The sequence below is a fragment of the Colletotrichum fructicola genome, assembly GCF_000319635.2.
Source record: "Colletotrichum fructicola Nara gc5 chromosome Unknown KSG_Nara_v1_contig03, whole genome shotgun sequence".
NCBI lineage: Eukaryota > Fungi > Ascomycota > Sordariomycetes > Glomerellales > Glomerellaceae > Colletotrichum > Colletotrichum fructicola.
This window is the reverse complement of record NW_027094053.1, coordinates 6553912-6568912: the sequence shown is the minus strand read 5'-3', so window position 1 is coordinate 6568912 and position 15001 is coordinate 6553912. Positions and strand designations below refer to the sequence as shown.

The 15001-nt window shown below is 49.9% G+C and overlaps 4 protein-coding genes across 4 annotated transcripts; all 4 read left to right on the top strand.

The window, feature by feature from the left end:
- Positions 1 to 2689: 2689 nt before the first annotated feature.
- On the top strand, positions 2690 to 4391 carry HDNO-1 (6-hydroxy-D-nicotine oxidase; the record flags this gene model as incomplete). The annotated part of the gene is made up of 6 exons (XM_032031476.1): positions 2690 to 3083; positions 3142 to 3348; positions 3405 to 3752; positions 3806 to 3975; positions 4028 to 4252; positions 4311 to 4391. The coding sequence occupies 6 exons, from the start codon at positions 2690 to 2692 to the stop codon at positions 4389 to 4391; spliced, it is 1425 nt and encodes a 474-aa protein (XP_031889489.1).
- Positions 4392 to 5361: 970 nt separating this feature from the next.
- On the top strand, positions 5362 to 6624 carry CGGC5_v006692 (uncharacterized protein; the record flags this gene model as incomplete). The annotated part of the gene is made up of 3 exons (XM_032031475.1): positions 5362 to 5878; positions 5931 to 6163; positions 6226 to 6624. The coding sequence occupies 3 exons, from the start codon at positions 5362 to 5364 to the stop codon at positions 6622 to 6624; spliced, it is 1149 nt and encodes a 382-aa protein (XP_031889488.1).
- A 1329-nt stretch (positions 6625 to 7953) lies between these two features.
- Positions 7954 to 9420, top strand: CYP505A3-1 (Bifunctional cytochrome P450/NADPH--P450 reductase; the record flags this gene model as incomplete). The annotated part of the gene is made up of 4 exons (XM_066151727.1): positions 7954 to 7966; positions 8028 to 8108; positions 8162 to 8441; positions 8493 to 9420. 4 exons carry the CDS (start codon positions 7954 to 7956, stop codon positions 9418 to 9420), a joined length of 1302 nt encoding a protein of 433 aa, XP_066008913.1.
- A 1360-nt stretch (positions 9421 to 10780) lies between these two features.
- On the top strand, positions 10781 to 14688 carry CGGC5_v006690 (Bifunctional solanapyrone synthase; the record flags this gene model as incomplete). Its single annotated transcript, XM_066151726.1, has 7 exons — positions 10781 to 10990; positions 11047 to 11470; positions 11524 to 11585; positions 11637 to 12552; positions 12591 to 12655; positions 13029 to 13148; positions 13213 to 14688. 7 exons carry the CDS (start codon positions 10781 to 10783, stop codon positions 14686 to 14688), a joined length of 3273 nt encoding a protein of 1090 aa, XP_066008912.1.
- Positions 14689 to 15001: the final 313 nt, after the last annotated feature.

The window sequence follows — 15001 nt, the reverse complement described above, 5'->3', positions numbered from 1 at the left end:
ACAATACCCAGACATCCTGTGGAATTCCAAGGTGATGAGTTAACGAATGAGACACATTAAAACATCGGTAAAAATGTTGATAAGTAAAGCTGGGTATAAACATGGCAGGAAATAATTTCCTCTGCTCAATGATTTTGGCTCTATTGTTGCTCTCATCGTCGCTCCTCTTGTACTTGCAAGTCCTCAAGAACGATCATCCAACCAACCTCTTGAGACGCCATGAAAATCCCAACAAAAACCTTGGCCTTCCTTTGGAGTTCGGGAAGCCTGCTCTTAGCCTCCGGACTGATGCAATACCCTGCAGAGGCCCCCTTCAGATTCATCAGCTGCGTGGCCCTGAGCGGCACCGACCTTGGGAGTATCTTTTACCCAAAAGCAGCCGGTATCAGCCCTCAAGCGTGCCAGCAACAATGTGCATTGAGCGACTCTCACTTCGCAGCTTTGGGCAGCGGCGTGGATTGCTACTGTTCTCACGCCACCACTGGGCACGAGATGTATCCGGCGCTTGCTCCCGGTGCTAACGACAGCTTCAGTCTCTGCAACACGCCATGCCAGAACTTCCCAGACTATGCATGTGGCGGCATAGATGGAACAAGGAAAATCTACAACATCTTCGGTGTTTGTAACGCGGCCTCTCCAGTCCCTCCGGCACCGACGACGACATCAACGACGACTTCGAGCACCCAGACCTCCAGCAGCACGGCTACGTCCAGTTCCGCTACGACCGATACAGCATCCAGTTCGTCCTCCACTGGTCCATCCAGTTCCGAAACAACTACCGTGGTTGCCTCCACAACAACATCTACAACTTCATCTACACCACCGTTTACGACATCATCTACAACTTCTTCAACAATACCGTCTTCAGCTTCCTCAACAACATCATCTGTACCATCATCTGAGTCGTCATCTTCTACAACATCATCTTCCGCATCAACCGCAGCATCATCCACTGTTTCGTTTAGTGGAACCTCCACGGTGACAGACAGCGGCTCGACAACAACTCCTTCTGCGTCAGAGACCCCAGGCACTTCCAGCTCTTCAACTGTTTCGGTTTCTGCAGTCACCACTACCAATACACTTTCTTCCAGTTCCCAGAGTGCTGCGATCACGACGACTTCACAGTCGACATCAATCTCTACTGTTTCGTCGTCCGCCAGCAGCTCAGCTTCAATTTCGCCATCTTCAAGCCCTATCATTCCGTCTGGGAGTCAGTCAATCGTTTCCAGCTCTTCATTGAGCCAAACCAGAAGCACAAGTACAACTACGGGGTTCCCTACCATATCTCCGCCATTTTTAATGACGAATTCTTCATCCACTATATCTCCCACCAGCCTGATTCCACCACCTTCGAGTTCTTCCGTCAGCTCAAGCGGCACCTCCAACCCGTCTTCACCAGTCGGACCTTCATCGGGAACAGGGAGTTCAATTGCAAGCTCGGTTCTTGGCACCACTTCAATACCCCAATTAGGCCCCTCCAGCTCATTTTCTGGCACTTCACAAACTCCAATGTCACCTTCAGGGTCTCAGCAGATATCCTCACCAGGATTACCAGGATCGCCGTCTTCTGCCTTAGGTTCAATCGCAACATCTGGCCTGTTCTCGACAGCATCTGGAAGCCCATCGTCCAACGTTCTGGTAGCATCTTCTGGGTCGAGTCAGGGTACACCGACTGTTACACCAGGTTCTACTGCGACGTTTACCACCGGCTCACCTCTTGCATCCACTAGCAGCTCGCAGATTCTGATCAACGTACCCATTGTTTTCACCATTATTCCTCCTCCAGCAACCTCAAGCGCTGCTTGAAAGACCGCAGGGCAGTGAGTTATACCGAGTCTGTATCCACAAATTCACAGAAAACTTCCAATATCAACCTTTATCGGAACAAATTTCTGTTCCATTTCACTTCAATCAGAGCAACTTGAGAGTGTGAGCCAAAAAAAATCAGATTGTTTGAAAGTAGAAACCATGACCCATCCCTTCAAGGGGAACGTGGAACCTAACACTACCGCAGCATTCTACAGCTGACAAAGTGTCGAGACCGATCCCACCCAGCGGGAATAAATAAGCTTAAAGTCCGCAGTATGACTGTAAGTGGGCACAGTCGTACTTCGTGAAAGCGAAGCGCATGAGTGGCTCAAACCATAAGGTTCGTCCGGCCTCGGCCGCTGTGACCGGCCGTTGAACCGGATGGTAACGGACTTGGTGTATAGGGTTGATCCGAAACGTCTTAAAATCATTGTTACGGTCTGGATCGAAGTGAGTAAAAGTACCTATCCATTGTACGTCATTTTGTAGGCTCGCAATAAGGCCGCTAGTAACGGAGCTATACGGCATCGGAGTTTCAGTGAATTTCCTCGTCTGAAGACCGATGTCCGACGCGGACGATGCAAACCAATGAACTGCAGCTGCCCTCATCATGAATGTCGTAACATCTAAATCATGTGGAATCTCATGTCAGATGAATTACTACAAAATAAAGCATTATTAATTTCAATCTAGCTCGCCTTTAATCATTTGTCGCGAACGGCGACCACGATCAACCAAGTTCCATTCATACCTCCTATAAAAGGCGTGAGATTCACCCTGTTCGTCTGATCATTCCACTATCAAGAGCTTTTCTTTATTCAAGGTGACTGGATAGGCATCATCGACTTCCCCGCCTTTCTAAACCATCAACCACGACACCATGTCCTCCGAAGCTCACGCGAAAACGCTTCAGGCCTTAGAGCCTCTGATCCAACTTCTAAGTCCGGGATCTGTCTTGACTCCCAAAGATGAGGCTTATACTCATCACTCCGAGCCATTCGCCATTCAAAAGCAGCAAGACCCCGCAGTCGTCCTTGTTCCGGGCTCGGTCAACGAGCTCTCGGAAATCGTCCGCTTTCTTTACACCTCGGACCTGGATTTCGCCATCCGAGGACATGGGTTCAAGTCGCCGTCGGCTAGAGACGTGGTGATCAGCATGATGAAGTTCAACGACATCAGCTACGATCCAGTCAAGAAAATCGCCACGGTTGGTGCAACTGCTACCTGGTCAGAGGTGGTGACATACATGGATAAAGTCGACCCCGAATACTCCGGTGAGTAATATCCACCTGCAGGTACCGTCACGAAGGAGTATTCGCTGACGTTGCAAAGTACCTGTGGCTCGCACTCCAGCGATTGGTGTCGCTGGGGCTATCCTGAATGGCGGTATTTCTTGGATGTCCACCGAGTATGGCTGCATTTGCGACCCGGTCAACTTCCTTGACGCGGAGGTTGTTAAGTATGACGGCACCGTCATTATGGCATCTCAGGAACCTGATCTCTTGTGGTCTCTGAGAGGTAGTGGCGGTGGCTTTGGAAGTGAGTCAAACATGAGAAAATGAAGCCGTCTAAGTAGCGACTAACAAAATACGTAGTCATCACCAAGGTCATGCTTCGGGCCCATCAGTATCCAACAGATATCTGGTCCGGCCTGGTTATGGTGCCACGCAAATGGTTACCGCAGTTGATAGACGAGATGGTTGAGTTCAACCACTCAGTGCCCCACCCCAAAATTACCTATTTCATGTACTTGCTGCCCGAAAGACTTCTTCATACAATTCTAGAACAGGAAGAGCCGGACGCTGGGGATGCGGTGATTTTCCACGTGTATGATGCACTTGGGGAGAAGCATGGTCGAGCAGCGTTTAGCTGGGTGCTTGATAAACCCGGCGCTATCGACCGAACCAGGATCACCAACATGAAGGGTGTCGTCGACATGCAGCGTAAGTTCGCACCTGGTCATGCTGGAGGATTTGTACTAAGTAATACTTACCAGGAAACGCCGCCGTCCTTCGAGGCAAGATGAAGACATTGTATGCGCCGATGGCTCTCCCCGACGTGGATCGAGACACTTTGAATCGAGCAGTTGCATTCTACGACAAGCTAGGGTCTCTGGATAAATCCATTCAGGACATCTCTAGTGTAATTTTTGAATGCCTTTTGCTGGTGAGCCGACCCTAGCGAAGCACATGTTCCTAACTAACATTATGCATCAAAGCGCCCTCCAATTGGAGGCACAGCCGAAGTTGCCTGGCCTCGGGCTCCAGGTCTGAACCATCTCTTGCTCCTCATCGCAAGCTGCCCCGGAGATGGTACGAAAGAGCAGGAAGAGCTCCTTCGGAAAATTTCTATCGATGCGCCTAAAGAGGTTTTAGAAGATAAGCTTGGCCTGGCGGAGGTAAACCCTGCTGGTCTCGAACTTGATTATCACAGTGCCAAGGCAGTAAGACCAATTCCACAATCACCGTATGACTCCGCCATCAACACTAACATCGCGATAGGTGTACAGAGAACATTACGAGAAGCTGCTTGCGCTTAGGAAATTGTATGACCCGAAGTCACGTTTCAAGTCCTTCTTCTAGTTGGACAATCTGGCGGCTGAGCTCGCTTGTGCTAGTCTCGATTTTGGTAATTAACTTGCTCCAAATGTCGTCTATTTGTTCTTGGCGTCTTCTTGCAGTCAACAATTTGCTGTTCAATAAGAGTGTGCCAGATGTGATACGATCTGATGTCATTTAAGCTGGAGTCATCCACATCTCTGAAAGGTTATGCAGATAGAGTCTCTCGGTCATTGTGTGTTCGCCGAGACCGATGGTGTAATGTTACGGAACGCAAACAAATTAAAGAACTCTTTCGGGACCGGCGGCTTATATCGACCACAAGACATTGGCAACCGCACTACAGTTAGTCCCAAGCTCTCTTCTTCTAGTAACATAACACTCACAAGATGGCCAAATGTTCCTCCTCCCATATCTTCTAGAAGATGGTCAAAATGAGATCTATGCAAGACCAATGGCTAACCACAAAACTAAGGCTATATAGACTTATAGGGAGAGGCGTAAGTCTTGCGCCACATGTTTTCCAACACGCACTTCCCAATTACCGTGTCCGCTGCTGGTGTCTGGATTCTGTAATAAATCCATTTGAACTCCGCCGCGTCGACACAGCCCGTTTTGATCATCCTGCGATATGTTCAGCAGCTAATAGTAGCGGCCCGTGGTAGGTCACCAGCCGTACTAGCAAGGATGGACGACGATCCGGGCCTCCGCGGCTTGCCGCGTCTCCACCATGCGAGCGACTCGGGTCCATTCGCATGATGAGACGAACTCTAAAAAATAATCTGCTATGGAAAAGACTCTTCTTCTCACCGAGAGACCCCTGAATTACGGCTTCGACTTCGTCGCTTGGGTAGATAGGAACTGCCGGGAGGAATCCACTCTCATGGGTCTTGCGGCAACTCTATTGCCATATCTATCTTTGACCCCGGAGAACCTTTCGAATGTCATGATATTTTTCGTTCACTAATCGAACCACAACTTGCTGACTGGGACCATGTATGCACGCATCTCAGTCTTTTTGTCTGCCATCCTCGCGACACAAGCGGCGGGCTTGCATCCTGTTCGGGATAGGTTGCCCGCTAACCACGCAACGAACGATCTACATGACAGAACAACTCACGAGCGGGCCTACGGAGCACCCAGTTCACCGCGATCAGAACCTATTTTCACCATTCATCGTGGACAAGAGAACGACACCGCAGCCCTAATCCAAAACGGAGATTGTGTATTCAGCGCATGGGATGAGCTCTACATTACCGATTTCCTTCAAGAACAGCTGGGTTATCTGTCGACGAGCGATCACTGCTGGATCATCAAAGGTGTTCGAGGACTGCAGGAACTCTTACGCCGAAACATTACTGCCAACCCGCTCAACAATGTCACCATTCCGACTTGCGTTTCCCTCAATATCACCAGTAAAGGGAACTCATTTTCCATTGACTTCTCAACAAACTCTTATGAAGTCAACGGGGTTGCCGAAGACACTTTCGTGCTTCTCACCTACGTCCACCGTGAGTTTTCCAACCCTCTGGATAAACTTTTGACTAAACATTCTCTATTTAGTTGTCTGTATGACTGCCGCATTCTTTCTGGCGTATCCCATAATTCTCGTTCTGGCATCAACTCCCAGCTTGTGTATTATGATCGATCGTCCGCTCCAAGAACCAACCAAAGCCAAGATTGATCGATGGCAAACAATCTTCCAGACTTTCGTATTCGCGCCTCTTATGATTGGGGGTCTCGTCACTGGCATCATCGGAATGGGGACATCAGACCATGCTAGAACAGAGCACGGTGTAAGTTCCATTTCACGGATGCCTTGGACTGAGTCGACAGTTAACTGACATTCATGCATCAGATTGTCGGCTACATCACGATAGGCCTGGCGGCAATAGTTGTTCCGCTTTACCTGTACCAACGACGACTCAGCTCACGGCCAGATCTGACGTTCTACATGTATCGAAGAATGAAGTTCATCAACGCTCTGGACTTTATCGTATGCCAAGCGATCCTCGTGATATCCGGCTTCGCCCTTCCGGACGGCATTGACGACTTTGGTGTGATGACTTTGTGTGGCACAAACACAATTTCAACATCATTGATATTCTCTCTGGGGATGATCGTGTCCTTTGTATGGAACTGTGCCATGGCTACCATGACAGTGCAATGGCTACTTGGCCAAAGACTTCAAGGAGGAACCTTTCGGGATAGGGCACCACCTTGGATGTTGAAGGTTCTGCGAAAGAGGTCGATCTAATATGTTTCAATGATTGACGAAAAATAGATTGCATTATATGTAGATAATGAGCCGCAGGTCCTGTTGGCTCGAAGCTTGTAAGCAGCAGGTAATTGGATTTGATTGTAGATGTAGGCTACCTTTCAATGAGACCCCTGTTTTGAGAAGGTTGTTTTAGATGTCTAGCGTTATGCATAAGGTGCTTGACTACCTTACTGCTCTCGCCTTTGAGTACGGTGGTATCCCCTAGCTTTGAATATACGCAGCATCAGCGTTTCACCTGAGAGCGCTGGCAATTAATTTTGTTAAACACGTCGAATCCTGGAGCCAAAACATCCAAAGCCACAACGATTTAGTTGCCTTATGTTTTTCTTTCCGGAGTTACCTTTCTTCTGGATTGAACTGATGTCGATCTCACTGATGCGCTCCACATATTGACTCGAGAAGACACTCCAAGTTTTGAAGCATGCGCTGAGAAACATGATGAAGGTGTTGTTTCACGTTTGCTAACGAAGCAATGTTCGGATACATCTGTTGATGATGTAGTTCACTGTGCTTTGCAGCGTGTCCTAACAAGATCAATCCACGATTTTCTTTTCAATATAAGACCTCTAGTTGCTATGCAGCCATAGACCATATCCATTGATCAAATCGCTCGATGGCGACAAATGAATGATGCCAATTTTAGTAAGATGTCCGAGGAAGCAACGCTGATTTAAGCATATCATCGTGCGCCGAGCACGTGAGAAGTCCATGTAATTTGAGCATGGGCGTTGACCGGGAGCAACTGGTGTTGCTGCCTTGAGTACCCGTACCAAAGCTGAGGCGCATGTTGAGCTCACCTACAGCAATTCCTGCATATTTTGAACCGGCGAGCTGTACTTGAATTTTGGGCTGCCTCGTGTTGCTTTTTTTGATTGGCGCGCCGGCCCGGTCGGTGGTTATGGGGCCGTGATAATGCGGGGTCCGGGTCTCCGCGGACGCGACCAGGCCGTCCGCGGAACAAGGTCCACGTAATCAGAATGACGATGACCAAAGCTGTGGCTTTTTGAAACATTTGACGAGACCGATGCGTCTATATTGAAAGTTTAGTGATCAAGACATATTTCATGGATTGCATATGCTTCCTCGGTACGATGAGCTTTCCACTGCATGAATAGGAGTCCAGTAGGTTGAAAATGACTGTGTTTGTCCGAGCTGATGCGAGCCGTTTGCAACCCCTGAATATCGGCTGATAACCGCACCATTTTGGATGCGCTCCTACCGAAATCTGCATACTTGATAATACCCGAAGAGAAAGCTTCTTCTGAATGAGCTTTACGCACTTTACTGTACAGCCTCTCAACATCAATGGCTATACCCGGTCCTTGCCGCAAGTATCCTCGCAGAGTTAGAACGATGAACGATTTTCTCACTGCCCAAAGCTCTCCCCATTATCGGGAATCTTCTCAATGTCGACTTCAATTATCCCTTAGGATCGCTCATCCAGAAAGGGAAGGTCTATGGTATACAATCTTCTACATAATCATCCATGTGTCTCGGTAACAGGTAACTTCAGGGCCTGTATACACCATGACTTTTGCTGGCCAGAAGTTCATCTACGTATGCAACTACGAGATTGCAAAAGAGCTTTACGATGGTGCGAGGTTCCATAAGATCGTGACTTCTGGAGTCGCAAACCTTCGTTATGCTGCTGGCAATGGTCTCTTCACGGCGCAGATAGATAATCACGAGTGGGAGATTGCCCACCGCGTACTTCTTCCGCACTTCGGCGCCTCAAAAATCAGGAATATGTTTCCCAGTATGATCGACATTGCAGAGCAGCTGTGTCTCAAATGGTACGCCAAATAGACCGCAAGTCACAGGAAGCCCTAATCCAATCTAATCAGGGCGCGTTTCGGGCCAACAGCCTTAATCGACGTTTCCAGCGACTTCACGCGACTTACACTTGATACAATAGCGCTCTGCACTATGAGCTTCCGCTTCAACAGCTTCTACTTGGGTGACCGTGTGCATCCCTTTGTCGAAGCCATGACAGCTGTCCTCGCCGAAGCGGAAACACAGTCAGGGATACCGCCGCATCTGGGCTTTCTGCGTTGGAGCTCACAAGCAAAGTTCTTCAAGAACATCAACTTCATGACTCAGACTTGCAGAGAGATCATTGGTAACAGGCGAGATGTGGCTGCGGACACTCCAGATCTACTTGATGCCATGTTAACTGGACAAGATGCAAAGACGGGAGAGGAGATGACAGAGGAGTCCATCATCAACAACATGATCACGTTTCTCATCGCCGGCCATGAAACCACCTCAGGCTTGTTGTCCTTTGTCTTTTATTTCCTACTTGAGAACCCCGACGCGCTTCAAAAAGCTTACGACGAAGTTGGCTCCATAATTGGCGGCGAACGAATTTTAGTAAATCATCTGCAGCAGCTACCTTTCATTGACGCCGTACTCAAAGAAACCCTTCGTTTGATGCCAACTGCTCCTGGCTTCTTCGTCACCCCTTTTAAGACGGAAATTTTGGGAGGCAACTACGCAATCCACGCCGGTGAGCCAATACTGGCTCTGCTTCATCTCATCCAAAGGGATCCCGCTGTTTGGGGATATGATGCCGAGGAGTTCAAACCTGAAAGAATGCTGAAGCACAACTTTGAAAAGCTTCCGAAGAATTCTTGGAAGCCTTTTGGCAATGGCAAGAGAGCGTGCATTGGCAGAGCCTTTGCATGGCAGGAGGCTCAGTTGGTATGTCTCGTTTTCCAATCAAGTGAAGCAGACCTCGGCAACTCTGCGGACTCTGCTGAGAACTTTGAATAGATCGTTGCGATGATACTTCAGAATTTCGACATCAGCAAGGGCGATCCGAATTACAGCCTCCAGGTCAAGAATTCTTTAACGATCAAACCCATTGGCTTCAACATGTTGGCCAAAGTGAAAAGTTGCAGGGCCGATGCCGGCCTTTTTCGACCGGGAGAAAGATACTGACGGCTACTATATGATGAGAAATGACAATGAAAAAGTAAACGCGGTTTAAACTCTAGAATGGCCATTCTCTTAAGTGCTGGTTGTGGCCACCTTTGTATGCACAGCTTCCTTCTTTCCTTCTATCCTTTTACGTTTAATAGGTTACCGCCTGCAACACACACTTTTGACTCTGACGGGGAAATATGTGAAGACCAGAACGGCCTAGGCTGAAGTGACCTTCACGGCCAACTTATGGGCTTTCGTTCATATTGGCGTTCGTGGCCAACCCTTTACGGAGAGCAATTAATTGCCCAAGCTGCCAAAACATTTGATTTTCTGATTTAGATAAAAGCCTAGGATCATACGTTTTCGATGCATGCCGATTGCATGGTGTCTTTAGGCGAGATATTGGCAAAACGCTGAGCCGTTCCACACCAAAAACAACACCGGTACTGAGCAAGAAATGTCAAATTCTGATATTAAGGGCATTCTATAAAGGGCGTTTAGTTCCAACAAGACATTAAGGCTCGTTAGCTAGCTTGTAGGGAAATAATGTCGCTTCTTAAAAACTCTTTTGGGTGCGGTATTTGCAGCACCAAACTAGAAATGTTTTCCACCCCGCCTCTGGTCGTACCGCTAATGCATCAATGTTGAAGATCCTTGTCAATCTCCAGGATGCAGATCCTGTGTGAAAGCCAAGCTGTCAGACTGCTGCTGCACTATCCGTAATCCGTACTTCGTACTTCCTTAAACACGCGGCATGCGAGACATCGACGCGATATGTTGTCTTTAGCGATTGAATCTGATTCGAGGAGTCGTAGATGCCCCTTGTGGATCTTGTAAGCCCGTTAGCACTGCGCCTGAAAGTTAGACATATCCTCAGCCCCTCCCTCGACGGCCTACAGAGACAGACTAATTGCAGCAGAGTGGGCGAGATACGACATCCCGTTGTTGGTAACGGAGAGATGGAATCATGCTTGAATTCGATGTGGCGTGTCTGTTCAGCAGCTGAGCAGCTGTACCTTAGGAATGCATGCAGGGGCGTCATGCATGTCGAAGCGAGCACAACACCAACGTCAAAGTACGACACCAGACGTGGAACATAAGGTACAAAAGGCGACCCTGCCCCTCTTTGAATTCATTACTTGTCATAAACCCTTCTGCTTCAACTTTGTACGTTTTTCTTGAGGATCTCGCGCTGTCATCCTCAGCCATGCCCCTCCTCAGACTCCTGCTGGCTGCAGCGTGTATGCTTGGCAACTCGCTCCCTGCATTTGCCGAGGTCACTGATGTCGATAGGGATGTGATTGAGCCCGCCGATTTCAACTTATCCAATGCCTTATTAGAGCACGGAGTCGCGGTCTCGAACATCCCTAGCTTGTCAAACCTCGGAAAGCCATCACAGCCCGAATGCTCCGTTGCTGTGAGTTGTAGCTTCAGATCCACAAGCAGTCACAAATTGACACTTCACAAACTCAGTGCGACACGCTAAAATTTCTCTACGGAGACGGCGCTGTCGAGACCAGAAATGAGACAGCATACAACAGTTTCATCGGGTCATACTGGTCGGCGAACCAGGCTGCGGTCAGGCCTTGGTGTGTCTTCAAACCGTCCAAGACGGCGCAGGTCTCTGTCGTTGTGCTCCTGTCTCGTTTGACCCAGTGCCCCTTCGCAGCCAAGAGCGGTGGGCATGCTGCCATGGCTGGTGCCTCCAGTGCTCAGGACGGCATCACCGTTTCGTTTATGAACATGACGGGTATCAAGCTGTCTGACGACAAGAAGATTGCTTCAATCGAGCCTGGGAATATTTGGGGCGACGTCTACAGGGAGCTCACCAAGTCCGACGTGACCGTTATCGGAGGTCGGTTGTACAACATTGGCGTCGGAGGGCTGACAACCGGAGGTATGGCAAGACAACGACCTCACAAAGGCTATCGCAGGCTTACATGGCACCAGGTGGAATTTCATATTTTTCCAATGAGCACGGCTGGGCTTGTGACAATGTGGAAAGTTACGATGTAGGTGGCAGTGCGCGCATTTTATATTTTTCAGGGTTGACTGTCTGGCAGCTTGTCGTTGCGACTGGCGCCGTGATCCGAGTCTCGGCGACGACTTATCCGGATCTCTTCTGGGCCCTCCGTGGTGGCGGCAACAACTTCGGCCTGGTCGTCAACTTCAACCTCAAGACGACTCCCCTCACAGGTGGCAAGATGTGGGGAGGCAGAAGGACGTACACAGAGGATAACTTTGACAAGGTTGCTGAGGCATTCCACAACATTGTCGTCAATTCTGAACAAGACAGCAAAGCCGGCTTGTGGCACGTCTGGATGTATGCTTTTGAGACCAAAATGACGGTTCCGACGCTTTACTACAGCGAGCCCAACGGCAGTCACGCTGCCATTTTCGACGAGTTCAACAAGATTCCAGCCTACGACGATGCTACACAGGATCACATCCTAGCGGAATTTGCCGCTCAGGGGATGAATGATACGCCCCCAGGCCTGCACGAAGTCTACTATGTCATCAGCACAAAGGCAGACTTGAGCCTTCAAAACTGGGCCAAAGATCTCTACTTTAAGGAGGTCATGGCCGTCGCGAATATATCTGGCATCGTGCCCGCTCTCACGATGCAAGGTATCACGATTCCGCAGCTCAACAAAATGCGAAACAACGGCGGAAATGCGTTGGGTTTGAACGTCGACGATGGGCCACTCTACATCATCCAGATGGCTGTCATGTGGGCCGACGAAAAAGACAGCGAGGCCGTCTACCGTTTTGCGTCCAACCTCCTTGAGAAAATCTCCAACGAGGCAAAGAAGCGAGGGTTGTACAATGACTTTGTGTACATGAACTACGCCAGCCAGTATCAGGACGTGGTCAGCAGCTACGGGAAGGACAACAAAGACAGGCTGAAGAGCATCTCTGCGAAGTACGATCCCAACGGTGTCTTCCAAAAACTACAGCCGGGGTATTTCAAACTTGATCGTGCGCCAATTACTGGCACCAAATACTTTTCGTTCTAGGTCTGGGGATCAGCGGCGATATGGCGAGCCACTGTGACAACTGGGATGATATCAGGGACTTACAAGTAAGTTAGTTTGGTGTTTCTTGAACTATCTCTTCCACCCTACACGTCATTTGGAGTTGCTATCAAGCCTTTGCCGACACCGGTGTCGAGAGCTTTCACTCGAACGGCGGGAATCGTGCCGAGACGAGGAAAGTGAGGTTGATCGGTCAGGAGAGTCGCCAGAATAGAGTTCGTTAGTCATCGGTCGTTACTGTTTTCTGTGCCGCTGCTTTTGCCACCTGGATGGAAATCGTAAAGGTGCTTGCTGAAATATGGGACTTGGGCACTGCTTTGGGCATATTCGCCCCTCTTACCGAATATACCTTTACACCAAGTATAAAAGATAGAATATCTCACACTTGGAAAAAGAATGCTTCCTTCCTCTGATTGCTAGCTTCCACCTCAGAGGCGCTGCTACATAACGACACAACACCACCGCCCGCACAATGCCACTACACCCACGAAACTTTCGCCCGCAAAGGCGCGACGCGCAGATATATTCCCAGCTTCACTGGTATACCCTTCCTTACGAGATCCGGATCATGGTTCTGGGACACTTAGCTAACCACAACGTCCAGAACGCCGAGCGAGCATCATGGTCCAGTGTATGCGCGGAGTGGCGCGACTTCTTCGAGACCCGCGCCTTTTCGTGCCTCACGCTACAAAGGGTCGACGATATCCGTGACTTCGGGCGTCTCGGCCGCCATCTACGCGACAAGGTCAAGAGAGTCAGATTGCACGTCCCGCTGAATCGATACGACTGCAAACGGTGCGACGAGCCCGAGGACACGCAGGAAACCATAGCGAATAACATGGCGTTCAGCGGACGGCTCCTCGCGCTGCTTAATATCTTGGCAAGCTGGCAACGAAGAGAAGATGGGGGACTTGCCCTCGAGATCAGCGCAGCGTCACCGAGCGATACGCAACACTACTTTGCGTCGTTTCAGACTACCCGGGAGTGCTTAGACAATATCATACGTCACTTTAATGAGAGATGCCCAATGAAGCCGCTGAACATACGGGGTGCCAAACAGAGGATACTTGGGAACCCACTCGACCTCTACACGGCCTCCGATCCCCCAGAACGCATTTACCGGGGTTTAAAATTACGGTCCGAAGGGCTTAGAGTGCCCGTAATCACCCAATTCATCGTCAACCGGGAGTCACGCCGTGCTCTGAGCGAAGGGGCAATTCAGCGTGTGTTTCAGTATCTTCCAAGCCTCAAGACTGTCACTTGGGAGCCGTGGAGCGGAACAGTTGCAGAGAGCCAGTGGCCTCGTGAGCTGGCCAACTTGTCGCTGCTCGCAAATCTTCCGGCCACGGTCAGAGACCTGACCTTTTGGGAGTGTTGGAAAGAGCCGACAGACATGGAGCATGAGCATGGAGATGCTTCAACTATCAGGCCCGCTGGCTGGCATGCGTCTCTTGGGAGGGGGAAGGAAGAGAGGGTATCGCCGCGATTCAGTACTTCGCAACTTATGGCTGTGATCGCGGCGGAGAAGATGACGGGGCATCGCCGCATGGCCTTGACCGCGGCGTATGCTTGCCGCAACCTGTCTTCCTTCAACGCAGCCGGCATTATTGACGCAACGGCGTTCTTTCAGAATTTGGTGCTTCTAGCCGCAGCACAGCCGCGACTGACCTGGTGCAACCTCACAGCTGTTGCCTTGAAAACTCCACAAGTTCTGAGGCCAAACTCGAGGGAGAGGTTGTTCCGTGCGGCTGGGGATGCTGCCGCGCTCATGCCTAGCCTTCAGGTCATGGAGCTGTGGGATGTGACCGCGAATGCTGGAGCCGTGTTCCGCTTCAGAGTGCTTGAACTGGAGGCAGAGCTTGTGCTGGAGACCATGATGGGGGCAGGGCTGAGCGATGATTTTCGTGAGCTTTGGGGCAAGATGGCGCAACAGCGGAGAGGGAAACACATGATTGTAAGGGTGCGAGTACTCGATGAAGATGCCGTGAGGGGATCACGGAAAGGCTTCTTTCAGCGTCTCCGGCTTCTGGATCCGGTTCAGATGAGGGAGTGGAACACCTATAGATTGTATAAGAGTTAATATCAGAGTATGTACGTGGCTGGGATATTCAGCGCACCCGTTTGTGGCTAACAGGTAGCGATGCCGCCGTTATTCGACCAGCTTAACCATACGTTATGTTCTCTACGGCGACTTCTGGCGGCAATTGGCATTGTAGGGTACGCTTTTGTTCACGATGTCTCTAGCCTAACCAACTCTGCTGCCCTCTCCCTGTCGCCCTCTAGCCTGCCCTTGACATGTCCTGTGGCCTACCTTGTAGGGGCCAGAACACTGGGCGATAGTAATAAGGATGGGAGTGATAGAGAGGGCAGAAGAGAGGGTAACTTCGAAACCG